We start from the raw sequence: 14,003 nt of genomic DNA, 5'->3' as shown, positions 1-14,003 counted from the left end.
GCACCAGGCCTGTTGTCGGGGGGGGGGGGGGGAAGTGCCATGAAGGTAAGAGGCAGGGAGGAGGAAATGTGGGGTGGAGAGGAAAAGACGCTGAAGGGAAATGGGTAAAACAGAGTGGGGAGAAGGACGCTGAAAGCACATGAGGATGATGGGAGGGAGAAGGACGCTGAAAGGACATGGGGAAGACAGAGTGGGGAGAAGATGCTGAATGGAAATGGGGAACAGAGAGTGGGGAGAAGATGCTGCAGGGAAATGGGGAACAGAGAGTGGGGAGAAGATACTGCAGGGAAATGGGGAAGACAGTGGGGGGAGAAGGACCATGAAAGCACATGAGGATGACAGAACGGGGGGAAAAGGACGCTGAAAGGACATGGGGAAGACAGAGGGGAGAGAAGGATGCTGAAAGGACATGGGGAAGACAGAGGGGGGAGAAGGATGCTGAAAGGACATGGGGAAGACAGAGGGGGGAGAAGATGCTGAATGGAAATGGGGAACAGAGAGTGGGGAGAAGGCGCTGAAGGGAAATGGGGAAGAGAGAGTGGGAAGAAGGACGCTGAAAGGACATGGGGAAGACAGATTGGGAAGAAGGACGCTGAAAGGACATGGGGAAGACAGATTGGGAAGAAGGACGCTGAAAGGACATGGGGAAAACAGAGTGGGAAGAAGGACGCTGAAAGGACATGGGGAAGACAGAGTGGGAGAAGACACTGAAGGGAAATGGGGAAGAGAGAGTGGGGAAAAGATGCTGGCAGGCAAGAAGACAGAGATACCAGACTATGGGGGGAGCGGAGGGAAGAAGGGTGCCGGACCAATTTGGAAGGGGGGAGAAAGGGAGAGGCACAGTAACAGAGCAAATGGAAGATGCAGAGAGAAGAGAGACAGTGGATAGAAGGAATTGAATGAGAAGAGGAGGAAAGCAGAAACTAGACAACAAAGGTAGAAAAAAAAATATATTTCTTTTTCTTTTGCTTCAGGATAAAGTAGTATATTAGTTGTGTTGATAAAAATTTATAAACAAAGCCCTGCCAGCTGAACATCTTTCTCCAGTTCAGCAGCCAAAACTTTGATTTATAAGGAAGGAATAAGCTAAATATTGCAGTACTGATGCTTGTATGGATGCTGCGGTGATGGGGCAGTGAATGGGATAGCAGTGACGGTGACGGGGCGGTTAATGGGATGGCGGTGACTGTGATGGGGCGGTGAAGGGAACAGTGGGCCGGGGATGGTGCAGTGATGGGGTCAGATTTTTTCCCCATGTCATTCTCTAGTGCAAACCTCCTACCATTTTTGCCACCTTCTTCTGTTTTGGTTCAAGTCTTCTTATGTCCTTTACCAGATACAGTCTATAAAACTGAACACAATACTCCAAGTGGAGCCTCACCAATGACCGGTACAGGGGCATCAACACCTTCTTTCTTATACTGGTTACGCCTCTCTCTATACAGCCTAGCATCCTTTTGACAACAGCCACTGCCTTATCACATTGCCTTTAGATCTTTGTACACTATCACCCTAAGATCCCTTTCCCCATCCGTGTATATCAGCCTCTTACCTCCCAGCACATAAGGTTCCTTTCAATGTCTAATCCCCAAATGCATTACTCTGCATTTATTTGCATTGCAGATATTAGACCATTCTTCAACTTTTGCAGATCCTTTTTCATGTTTTCCACTCATTCCTTGGTGTCTACTCTGGTATAAATATTGGTATCATCTGCAAAAAGGTAAACCGTTCCTTCTAACTATTCAGCAATGTCGCTCACAAACATATTGAACAGGATTGGCCCCAGCACTGAACCTTGCTAATGGGGTGTATAACTTCATGCAGCATTTTCATAATATCAACCAAATATTTTTAAACAAGTCTCTAGGTATCATAGTTATCATCTTAGGGAAGTTTAAGAATCTTATATTAAACTTCCTCATATTATTTCAAGTTGCTCATATTTTTGATGTAAGCCTACACAATCCTGAATAATTTTCCTCTGAATTGCTTGTGTCTCAGAGTTTCATCCAATTTATCCACCATAGTTGATTTAGGCTTTGATTCCTCTTCTAAACTGGACACTTTACTAGCCAAAGTTGTTAAATTAGTCTCTACTTGATTCAAATTCTTATTCACATTCTGGTCAAGATTCACAATTACCATCCAAATCAATTCCAAAGTCACTAGAACAGTTGGTAGTCATTCCTGCACTGCAGCACTGCCAAGCACATTGATAGACACAGTTTCTCCAGCACTGGCAATCCTCCTGCTTCTAGATCCTTCTTCAGCATCTGACCAACGTCTACCACTGAAGACACCTGAAAACATTTGGCAATGGCAGGTGGAGCAAAACATCTCACATACATTGGGGAGCTCGTTACTGCTGGCTGTTGTGGCATTCGGGCAGGTAGGCTGAATGAAACCACTTCCTGAAGAACGCTGAGTCCTCCTTCTCCCCATTCAGCATGAAGACATCCTATTTCACCTCGGCAAGGTATTGCAAATTGGGTGATCGACATCTGTGAGGCTTTGAGTGGAACTGGCAAAGAATCCTTTACCTTTCCTATGCTTTTCTATCAAGCTTGATCAAAGAAACAAGGAATACGGCAAAATAGTAAAGAAATGAATAGGAGCAAACAGCTGTGGTTCAAACACTGATGGCTATCAGCATAGATTACTTTTCTAGGAAAAGAGAAGCTACAAGCTGGCAAAAATCAATCTAATTTGAGTAAAATACCTGCACTTTGCATAGCCTAAAGAGCTACCAGTTTTCAGAAAATAAGCAGGGAGCACTTTAACATTTAGCTGCAGTGAAGAATGTCTTCAGTTTAAGGAAGATTCCAGGACATGGCACAAAACATGATCTTCGTAGAGCTGCTTATTGGAGGCCTCAAACAATTGTTCACATGAAGGACAGATTAAGAAAGGATCCAGGTAAGGATGCCCAATATCTGGGTCACTTAGAGTCTCAGGACAATTCTTGCCATGCTTCAGACTTTTTTTCTCAATGGTCTATAAAGTAAATAGGGAAGTCATCAACCACATTTGGAAGGCAGCCAATAACATCACATATTATTGATACACACAGAATGGAAATCATCACTGTTGTCATCATTATCATTGCACTCCCATATTCTTTATAGACCATCTTACCAACTAGACGATGACAGAAATTGCTTTTCTCCGTTTTGGCTGAAACTGAATTTGCTGCTGAAATTCACCACTTGGTTTCGGTTGAATCGAAGCCAGAACTGGCTGCTACTGCCCCAAACCAGCACTACACCCCCCCTACTTCTGAATAGGAGCAGCTCCTGACCCAATAGGAGGAGCCTAAACAGGATGGTAAAACCGTGTGGGTCTGCTCTGATCCGATTTTTGGCCGATTCAAAAAGAGCTACTGATGCACTATAAAAATTTGCATGCAAATGACTCACGTGGAGGTTTGTCACAATCCCCATGTCTCCCATCCAATTCATCACTGTGAGAGTGACTCTCACATATGTGCAGAGCTAGCAGGGGAAGCACAAACAGCTGAGAGGCAGGGGAAGCCCGGAAAGCAGCCTCCTGCCACTCTGCTGTTCGAGGCAGGAAACCTTTTCTTTTTTTTAGTGAGCACAAATGTTGTGTGTGTTGCATATGCACAATATCTGACCCATTAAAAAAACAAAAAGCCTCCCTCTGCCAATGACGGCCTTCCCCCCACGCTAGCAAAAATCAGCAGGAGGGATGCCCATTCCCTCCTGCCCTGTCACCTCCAGCCCCTCCGCATGAGAAAAAAAAATGGGAGGAGGGATGCTCCCTCCCTCCTCCCATTCCACCCCCCCCCCACAACAGCAAAACGGCAGGACGGATGCCCACTTCTTTGTGCCACCGAAGGCCCAACCCCATGCCATGCATCCCCCAAACATCCCCTACTCTCTCCCTTTTCCCCCAAAAAAGACAGCCACCTGAGGTCCCCGAAACCCCCCTCATACCTTTTAAGGAAGTTGGGAGGAGGGATGTTCAGTCACTCCTCCGAGGCCCGCCTGTCCAAAATGGCAGGCCTTCTCCTCCCCGGTGCATCATGTGATGGATGGGAAGGAGCCTAAGTCCTTGATTGGCTCAGACGCCAAAAGTCCCTCCCAACGGCCCTGATTGGCTTTTTTCTTTCTTTTTTAAGGGACAGATATTTTGCGTGTGTAACACACGCAAAATATCTGTGCCATAAAAAATAAAATAAAACCCCCAGGCAGATCTGTTGGTAACACAGTTACCTGTCAGTTTTTTCGGATTGCTAAATCTTTGCTTTTTTTATGTGCCAGACTTTAAGAATAAATGGGATACCCATGTGGGATCCCTACGAGGGTCAAGATAAGGAAATTGGGTCATTAGGGCATAGAAAGGGGGTGGGTAAGCAGAGTGGGCAGACTTGATGGGCTGTAGCCCTTTTCTGCCGTCATCTTCTATGTTTCTATGTTCTATGTTACTATGTTTCATAGCCTGATCGGAAAACTCAAGGCTACAGGACATAGCTAAACTGTGAGAAGCTGAGTAATCCATTTACCATGCAGAAATTACTTTCAGCAAACAACTGGGGGAAAAGAAGTAGTGTTTAGATGTATATACTCACCACATCTTCCTGAGATGCTACAAAGAAAGAAAGCAAGTGTTAATATAGCAACCATTTCAACAACTCCTAAAATACAACCTGTGAGGTTCCCTACTCTTTGAATCCTGTGCTAAACCTACTCACCTTTAAAGCAATGCTTTTTAAAACACCTGCATTTATTTTTAAAACACTAATCCCTTACTCCACAAATAGAATATTGCGATCCAACGAACAGCATTTATTAACAATTCCATCTCTCAAGATCATTAATACTAGAAGACAATTTATTTTCTCTGTCACTGCTCCACAAATTTGGAATTCCCTGCCAATTTACTTAAGAAAAGAACATGATATCGATAAATTCAAGATTAACTTAAAAACATTCCTTTTTAAAGATGCTTTTGATTAACAAGTTTTTCCCTTGAATTCAATAATGCTGTTTTCGACAATTCATTTGAACTCCCATCCTTATGTTTTTCCCGACCTTCTTTTCTATTATATGTTGTAGTTCATATCCCCTTTTCCTCTTTACTCATGTTTGTTAAGTTCATATATAGTTCATTTTATTTTAATGGTTATATATGAATTAATGTTTTATTTTTTATTTTAAAATTGTAATTTTATTTTAAAATTGTAATTTAAATATTTTCTTTTATGTATGTACATCGCTTTGAAGCAAGATTAAGCGATTAATCAAAAATTTTAATAAACTTGAAACTTGCTGAGTGTCCAGTGCGGGCTCTAGTGAAAATGTTTCATTCTTTTAGGACTCTGGATGCAGGGAATAACACTGGATTTACAATTTGTGGAAGATGCACAAAAATTCAGTAGCGAATATGATCATTTTCAAAACTGCAAAATGCCTATCGTGTTTTCTTGAAAATACCTTAATAGAATAACATAGAACAACGTAGAACATCTCATAGACCTCGGCGGTGTCGCTGTGTGAGAATCAAGTTTTAACACACACAGTCTATACACACCTGACTCGTCATCGGTCTAATTATCTTTAAAGTGCTTTATAGTGCAATTTTTATAATAAATATATCCTAGAAGTAAAAATGCTCCTCTTAATTTTAGTGTAAAAATGCGGCTTGGGGGTGCATATTCCAACATAGGACTATGTTTCGCCACCAGATTGTATCAAGGATTCCCCCTTTCAGTCAGATAGAACAATGTCTCCCGCGTTTCAAAGTTCATGCTGCATGAACTTTGAAACGTATGCATGTAACATCATCATGTCACATCCGCACATGCTTGGGAGATCTCCAAACACGGGCCAGACTCGGGGAAGAAGAGACAAAGTTTATGTGGGGGCAGGGCTGAAGGTGGAATGCAGTGGAGCTGGGGTTGAAAGGGGTGGGGTTAGGGGGGCAGAACAGGGCAGGGCTAGAAGAACTCATTTTTACATTAAGAAATCTGGTAATCCTAAAAGTGGCGAGGGAACACAGAACAGATAGTGGAGACAGGTTTTGCCAAAGTCAATTCCTAATCAGAGAGCAATCACCACAAACTGCTCTGAAACATACTACAAAAAGAAGTGGATGGTAAATGCCAGCGACGCTTGGAATCACTGAGCAAGGTAATTGGAGCACTAGAATGAGGTTTGGAACAACTGAGAAAGGCTATAGGAGCATCAGAATGAGGCTTGGAATTCACAAAGAGAAAACATTAGAGGACCGGCACAGCTGACAGCATGTGCCTCAGCAGGGCAGCCCTGCGCATATTTCTTCTTGCCATCGCGGCACCCGGGCAAAAGAAGAAAAATAAAAAATCTGCCTGGACGCCTGATGGAGCCCTCAAAAAGAGGACATGCCAAGGGAAACCCGGACATTTTATAATGCAACATATGGCACCTCTTGAGACCTATTTACTATGCTGCATTAGCTGTTTCATGTAAATGTGCTAACAATTACTGTTGTGCTGTGTTGACTGTTAGCATACACTCTAATTACTGTATAAAACAGCTAAACAGCTAATGCAGAAATTGCCCTTTAGGTATGTGGAATGGGAGGAGAGCGGGCAGAGACTGCCTTGTGGTTACAACAGGAATAATTTCCATGCATGAACTGCTAACGTGGTTGTTAAGGATGGGAACTTCTAATGCTGAAGCGATGACAGAGAGTCTTTGGACCAATTTGGTTGTTATTTGAATCGAATTTTTTTAAGAGGTCATTTATTCTGTAAGCAAAGTAGCAAGTTCACATCTCTTACCAGGACCAGGATTCCCAAATGAAACCCATGACTCTTCTGGGAAATGTGCAGACACCTTTTCAATCTCTTTTTTGAGCTTCTGCAAGAAACACATCAGAAGAGAAATGTTTGGATAAACTTAAGTACGAAGCCATCAACCTATCCATATCATTCTACTCACCCAAGTCAACCATCCCATCCCAGCATGAACTTTAACAGCTAGTCCTAAACAAACTTCTGTGTCTTTTAAACTATTTAGCTTTGCCTATCTATGTTTTGCTGATACGTTTACTATGTTGAAACCAATATATACCATGTCACTTCCAATCTCTTTGCTTACCACCTGACCTACCAAGCTTGATGGTTCAGATGCTATGTAATATGCACTGGCATGCAGAAGGTCCCTGAATGACTATTCAGTCTGAATAGTAGTGAAGAAAGCTACCAGAGCCAGTGGAAGGAAAGGAGGTACATTCTACATTCACTTGGGAGAAGAGAGCACTGTCAACTTCTATTTGTGTCTGACTGGCAAATATACTCGATGAGGGCTGGTGTGTTGGCACAAGTCTGACTGTAAATCCCATTGCCAAGAAGAGAAATGTGCTTCTGTATAGATCTAATTCTCATTTGAAATGCCAAATTTGGTGCACGGGATAACAGTGGTGGAGCTATTTGGCAGTAATGATCACAATGCAATCAAGAGGGAGAATAATAAATAGAACTGCTATGGTAACAAAAACTGTAAGAATGGAGACTGTGATAACATGAGGAAGCAACTACAAATGTTAAAAGTCTTCAGGAAGTACAGAAGCCGTTACAAATGCCCAGAAGTTGATGCTGTGGTTTATAAATGGAAGATAAATAAACATATCTTGGAAGCCCAGATTAGATGTATTCTACAAGTCATAAAAGGTCAAAGCACCTGTCAAAAAACTTTAAAAAAGCACACAATTCAAATGGAAAGCAGGGCCAAATGAGAAAAATTAGAAACACACCTAAACATTGTAGAATCATGTTGCCACCTTAATAAATTTCTTCAAATACGAGAGCAAAAATGTACTACCGAAGCAGCCATGGATCTGATCTGGTGAGCTTTAACTGGGTCTGTCAGTTATTATCCTGCCAATTCATAGCACTTGGAAATGCAAACTGTTAGCCAGTTACTGAGGATGGAAGATACAAGGAACTTGGCAGATTTCCTGTGTGGTTTTGTTAAGCAGATTAGAGCTCTTCAACATGGAGAAGAAATGATTCAGAGCCAGCAAGACAGAAACTTATGAAATAATGAATGGAGTGGAACAGGTGAGTACAGAATGATTATTTACCCATTAAAATTGAATTATGACAAGGGGACATTCCACAAAATTAACAGATAGTAGATTTAAAACAAATTGGAAAATGAATTGCTTTCATTCAGCACACAAATAATCTCAAATTTGTTGTGGGAGGATTTGGTGAAGACATCTATCTGGACTAGGTATAAAAGGGGTTTGGACAAATTCTTGGGGAAGTTCTTGAATAGTTGTTAGCCAAATAGATCTACTCTTTGGATTCTGCTGGGTAGTTCCTAATGACCTGGATTAGGCACGGTCAAAGACAGGATGCTGCACTTGATTGACCTTGCTCTAACCCAATATAGCCTATTCTATATTCGGCTGTATGACTCATATTCTGGGAGAGCCACTATACTTATGTTACCCCTCTCCTAAAGTCACTTCATTGGCTTCTCATCTGTTTCCGAATACAATTTAAATTCCTCTTACTGACCTACATATGCACTCACTCAGCTGCCCCTCACCATCTCTCTTTGCTTATTTCCCCCTGTGTTCTCCCCCTCCCCCCGTGAGCACTGCTCAGTTGGTAAGTCCCTCCTATCTGTGCCATTCTCTTCCCTCACAGTAAAACACTTTTTCTTACCTTCTTATACTCTCTCCCTTCCAAAACTACCTCCTCTATTTTATTCAATACACCCCAGCCCCCATCTTCCAGCTATAAATCTTGCAATTCTATTTCCTGCACAGAAGATTCTCACTTGATTGTCCTCATTCAGATCTTCCTTTTCCATTTGCAAGATAATGATTAAACATTTCTTGTCCTCTATTTCTTTTTTTAGAGAGCTGACTTCATTCTGTGAAGAAAAATATTCTAAGGTTATTCAGTCTGTGACGGGAAACATTTTACAGTGAAGACAGTTGAAAGAAACCTGCAAAATAAAGGAGCCTATATAACATTCTTTCAAAAAGGCTGTTAATAAATTGTAATACATATAAGGGTCTCACTAAAAAGATAGGGTTACCAGATGAAACATGTCCTCTTTTCAGGGGAGAGGCCAATCAGGGTCTTGGGTCAGGGTCTTGGGCTCCCTCTTGCCCCGATGCTGTCGGGGAGTCGGCGGGGCAAGAGGGCTTGGGCTCCCTCTTGCCGCGATGTTGTGTGTGTGGGGGGTGATGTATCGTGGCAGGAGAGATGCCTCATCTCCCCTACCGCGATGCCATCACTACTCTACCCGAACTGTCGCGACCCGTGGCAGGAGAGAAAGGGCATCTCTCCTGCCGCGGGTCACGGCAGTACGGGTAGAGGAGTGATGGCATCACGGTAGGGGAGATGAGGCATCTCTCCTGCTGCGATCATTGCTGTAAGGGGTAGGCAGGTTGCTGGGGCCGCTGAGCTGATCGCAGCAGCCACCATCAGCTCAGCGGCCCCTTTTTCGGCACTGTTTTGATTTCGTCTAAGTCAAAAACGTATAAGTGCCAACTAGGCAACCTGCCTAAGGTTTTGGTTATACCTGCTGCACGCCTCCCACGGCCCACCTCCCACCCACCGCCCACCCTTTCCCCGCTTCTAAAAACGCCTCTTTTCTCTCTGTGCGTTTAGTGGCAGGGGAAAGGCCTAAGCTGGTTTTAGATATGTCTAAAACCAGCTTTGGTTATGGGTACTTGGACAATCAGGCTTTTTGATTGTCCAAGTAGCCATTTAGGACACTTTTTAGACGTTTTTTTTTTATTATGAACCCCATAATTCTTTCACATTGCGATAAAATACTTGGCTTGGATGATTTCAATGAGTTTTTGAAGAGGCTAATTGCATGCCGAAGTTGTAGTCATTTTAAATTATGTGTGAACTTAATTTGATGACTGTCTCTTAATTCCGCAAAGGACTTAAGCTTTTCTGATACCATGACATCATCCATTGTGTAGACACCCAACTTCATCCACATTAATGATTCGCCATCAATACAAATCTTTTTGTTTCTCCATAATGAACACCTAAAAGTATTTCCAAAGGGAGTGACCAATTGACGATCCAATTCAATGAGTGCTTAATTTAAATCTGTTTTTATTAACAAGAAAGAACCACAAACAGCCAAGGCCTAAATGTCAGGCAATAAATGTTCGCATTTTACAAGAAAGATAACCCCCCCCAAGAAGATTGGACTCTGAAGTTACAAAGGTGCCCCCTTCTGCCCCCCAGACCCTCCCCCCCCCAAGGCATTCTCCAACCCCTCCCTCCCCTCCCAAAAAAAAAATCCAAGAGCAAAGAAGCAATCACGGTCATACCGGTAGGGTAGGATACAGGTGCAGTCTATTAAAAATGCGACTACAACTCCCTGGAGGCAAAATGTCCAAATAAGGAGATAGTCTCTGCTTCGGTGGCAAGAGGAGTAAGCCATTCTGGCCTCCCATCCCATAAGTTCATGTAATTTATTCCTCCAATATCAGAAGAAGGGCGGACTATCAGCCAACTGTAATTCAAAATACACTTTTTCCCCAGGATATAATGTTTACTCAAAAACAATTTTCAGGCCGCCCAGTGGTACAAATTGATTTCTGAGTTTTTAAATAAGAAGCCAAAAAATAGTCTTAAAGATATTTGGAGCATCGAGATAAAACAGTATATTTCTGTGTCTCGTTGGCCACGAATTTGGATTTGGAGGTTGAAATGTACAGCGTCAGCATCTATGAGACAAACATGGTTATTTTTATTACATAGGATTTTTTGGACCCCAGTTTGATTACAAAAAATAGATAATTCTAAATCTAATAGATGCTGGCATTGTCATATTAATATAGGAACTTTGGATCATCTGTTATATTTTTGTCCACTGATACTTAATTTTTGGAAGTCAATTTGGGGACAAATAAATCTCATTCTTGGGTCATCTATCCCCTTATCCTATGAGGCTGTAATTTGTGGTACATTACTCCATGTTAAGCCTACTTTAGACAAGTATAAAAGTCGCCTTTTCCTGATTATGACAGGAATAGGTATTCAACTGATCACACATAATTGGAAGAACCATGACAGGATTAATTAAACTTTTTGGTGGGTAAATGTGTGTACCACATATAAGTATGAAAGAATGATGGTGGAACGTTTGGGGACTAGTAAGTTCTTTAATGATGCATAGAGTCCATTGACTACTTTTGTTGCATTACAGTAAGGGTCATGTTTCTTCCCTTTTCATTAGATTTCTTTACACATCCAGGGAGGGTGGGTGGGGGAAGGGAAATGTATGTTGAGGAGTTAAATTATTAAATTATAATATTGAAATCACATCATATGTATTATTGTATTAATAATTAAGATGAGGATGGGAGTAAATGATTGTTTAATGTAATAATTGTATAGTTATTAGTGCGTTTTATGCAGTATTTATGATTTACCAATTGTATTGCACTATCAAAGTTTGAAAAGCAATAAAGATTTAAACAAAAAAAACACACAATTTTTCAACAGAGGTATAACCAGAAAACCCAGAAAAGTGAGTAAACATTCAACAGGCCCCGAAGGAAGGAAGCCAGATCCCCCCAGAAGCCGTGAATGCTCTCACAACTCCAAAGGCCATGAAAGTAAGAATTCACTTCAGTGAGACAAGTAAGACAGTGTTGGGTGTCCACACAGCCCATGTAGTAGGCCTGACTCTGGGAGGTATATGCTCTCAACAGGGTTCTAAAGTGGCACTCTTGGAGCTCAGCATTATGCACTAAAGTTGGGATACATTTAAGAGCTCGGAGCAAAAAATCTGCCCCAAGCTCCCTCCCCAAATCCTGCTGTAAAGCCTCCAATACAGAGGAAAAATCCTGAGGAGGCCCAAAGGCACCAAGCTACTTGTGAAAGAAAGAGACCGAGACCCAAGGCTCAGGATCCTCCCCCCCCCCTCCAAAAAGGCACAAAACCAAAGCCTAAAATCCAAAGATAGGGAACCCCCCAGGTAGAGATCACACATAACGTAACAATTGACAATGAGCAAAAGCAAGGCCAGGGGATACAAGGCAGGACAGGAACCCCCCATCATCACGCAAAACATGGAAAAGAAATTCAAAGCCCCTAGCCCTCCATCTACCAAAAACGGAAGGGACCAACCCCGGCTGAAAGGAGAGATTACCTGTCAGGGACAACAAAACACTAACACGGGGGTCCTGACTCCACAGGTGAAACAACCTTCGCCACGCCTCCCAAAGCGGTCTAAACAAAACACTACGTCGACAAGGAGCAGGCACCCCCGCCAATCAAGCATGGAGAAGAGAGAGGAGGTGAGCAGGATAAAAATAATCACATTCCAGAGAGGTGTCTGTATAGAGAGCAATGTCCAAGACCCAATCCCAGACATGTCGTAGAAGGCAAACCTGATTATAGAGCGCGATATTCGGCACTCCGAAACCGCCCCGGTCCCAAGAGCCCAGCAACAACTGCTACCACATCTTAGGCTTCCTGCACCCCCCCCACAAAACTTTGATAACAAAGAGTATATGGCCAGGATATCCCTCTGCAAGAGACACAGAGGAAGTGTCTGGAGTACGTAAAGCCACTTAGGGAACAAAACCATCTGAAAGAGGTGCACTCTCTCCATCAGTGAAATCGGCAAATCCCGCCAAGTAGTCAGAACAGAGCTAGTAGTAGCAAGCAAGCGATCTACATTCAATCGATGCTCCCGGACATGCATTGATAGTTGGATTCCCAAGTAGTGAAAAGAGGACTTGGCCCATTTCAACGGAAAACTCCTCCCCCAAGATTGCTGAAGATGCGGAGTAGAGGCGAGGACCTCCAACTTCTTCAGATTCAGAGTAAAGCCCGAGAAGTTCCCATAATTCTGAACGCTCTCCAAGAGAGTGGACAAGGAGCGATGCGGATCAGTCAAAAAGACCAGGAGGACATCAGCAAATGCCGCAACCTTAAAATGCGTAGCTCCCAAGATCTGTGCCATGGGATCACTATACAACGCTTGGAAAGCACTAAAGAAAAATGGTCCCATCCTGTACGCACGAAGTACAGCAAATAGGAAACCCCCCCCCCCCCATCTTACACGATCAAAAGCCTTCAACGAGTGCTTTTTGCGTGGAATTTATAATTGGATTTAACTTCAAATGTCTGAGCAATTCAGTTCCTATAACATCCTTTAGACCACAGGTGTCAAAGTCAGTCCTTGAGGGCCGGAATCCAGTCGGGTTTTCAGGATTTCCCCAATGAATATGCATGAGATCGCTTTGCATGCACTGCTTTCAATGCATATTCATTGGGGAAATCCTGAAAACCCAACTGGATTCCGGCCCTCGAGGAGGGACTTTGACACCCCTGCTTTAGACCACAAGTGTCAAAGTCAGTCCTTGAGGGCCGCAATCCAGCCGGGTTTTCCGGATTTCCCTAATGAATATGTATGAGATCTGTTTGCATGCATTGCTTTCATTGTATGCTAATAGATCTCATGCATATTCATTGGGGAAATCCTGAAAACCTGACTGGATTGTGGCCCTTGAGGACCGACTTTGACATCCCTGCTTTAGACGAAGTGGGTTATATATGCTGATATTTGCCAACTTTTGCTCTTTCTGAAGAAGAAGGTATTGCCTTCGAGAGCTAATCAAAATATATATTAAGTTAGTCCAGTAAAAAAAAGGTATCATCTTCATTTATTTGTTTTGTATTTCTATGTATTACTTTTACATCACTTATATATCACCTGCAAACCTGGAGGGTTCACAATCTAGGCTTGCATCCAAAGCAATAGAGGGTTAAATGATTGGCCCAAGATCACCAGTGCTGAGCGTCCTCAGCCTGGCTAATTTCTTTCTCTCCTGGCATTCTCTGTCTATACCAGGGGTAGGCAATTCCGGTCCTCGAGAGCCGGAGCCAGGTCAGGTTTTCAGGATGTCCACCATGAATATGTATGAGATGGATTTGCATGCACTGCCTCCTTGAGATGCAAATCTATCTCATGCATATTTATTGTGGATATCCT

General features: G+C 42.8%; 1 protein-coding gene across 3 annotated transcripts in view; it reads right to left on the bottom strand.

Annotated features, from left to right (window-relative positions):
• Nucleotides 1-1,673: 1,673 nt before the first annotated feature.
• CALCOCO2 (calcium binding and coiled-coil domain 2) overlaps nt 1,674-14,003 on the bottom strand; it is an 86,756-nt gene continuing 74,426 nt past the window's right edge. For all 3 annotated transcript variants that reach the window (XM_033918409.1, XM_033918410.1, XM_033918411.1), the window contains 4 exons: nt 8,799-8,894; nt 6,788-6,866; nt 4,595-4,611; nt 1,674-2,997 (listed from right to left, as the gene is read on the bottom strand). In XM_033918409.1, the coding sequence (XP_033774300.1) occupies nt 2,809-2,997; nt 4,595-4,611; nt 6,788-6,866; nt 8,799-8,894 (381 nt within the window). In that variant the 3' untranslated portion in view covers nt 1,674-2,808. The remainder of the gene's footprint in view (nt 2,998-4,594; nt 4,612-6,787; nt 6,867-8,798; nt 8,895-14,003) is intronic.

Source organism: Geotrypetes seraphini, chromosome 13 (assembly GCF_902459505.1).
Source record: "Geotrypetes seraphini chromosome 13, aGeoSer1.1, whole genome shotgun sequence".
Lineage (NCBI taxonomy): Eukaryota > Metazoa > Chordata > Amphibia > Gymnophiona > Dermophiidae > Geotrypetes > Geotrypetes seraphini.
Note: the sequence above shows the minus strand (reverse complement) of the source record. Positions and strands in the feature narration are given on the sequence as shown.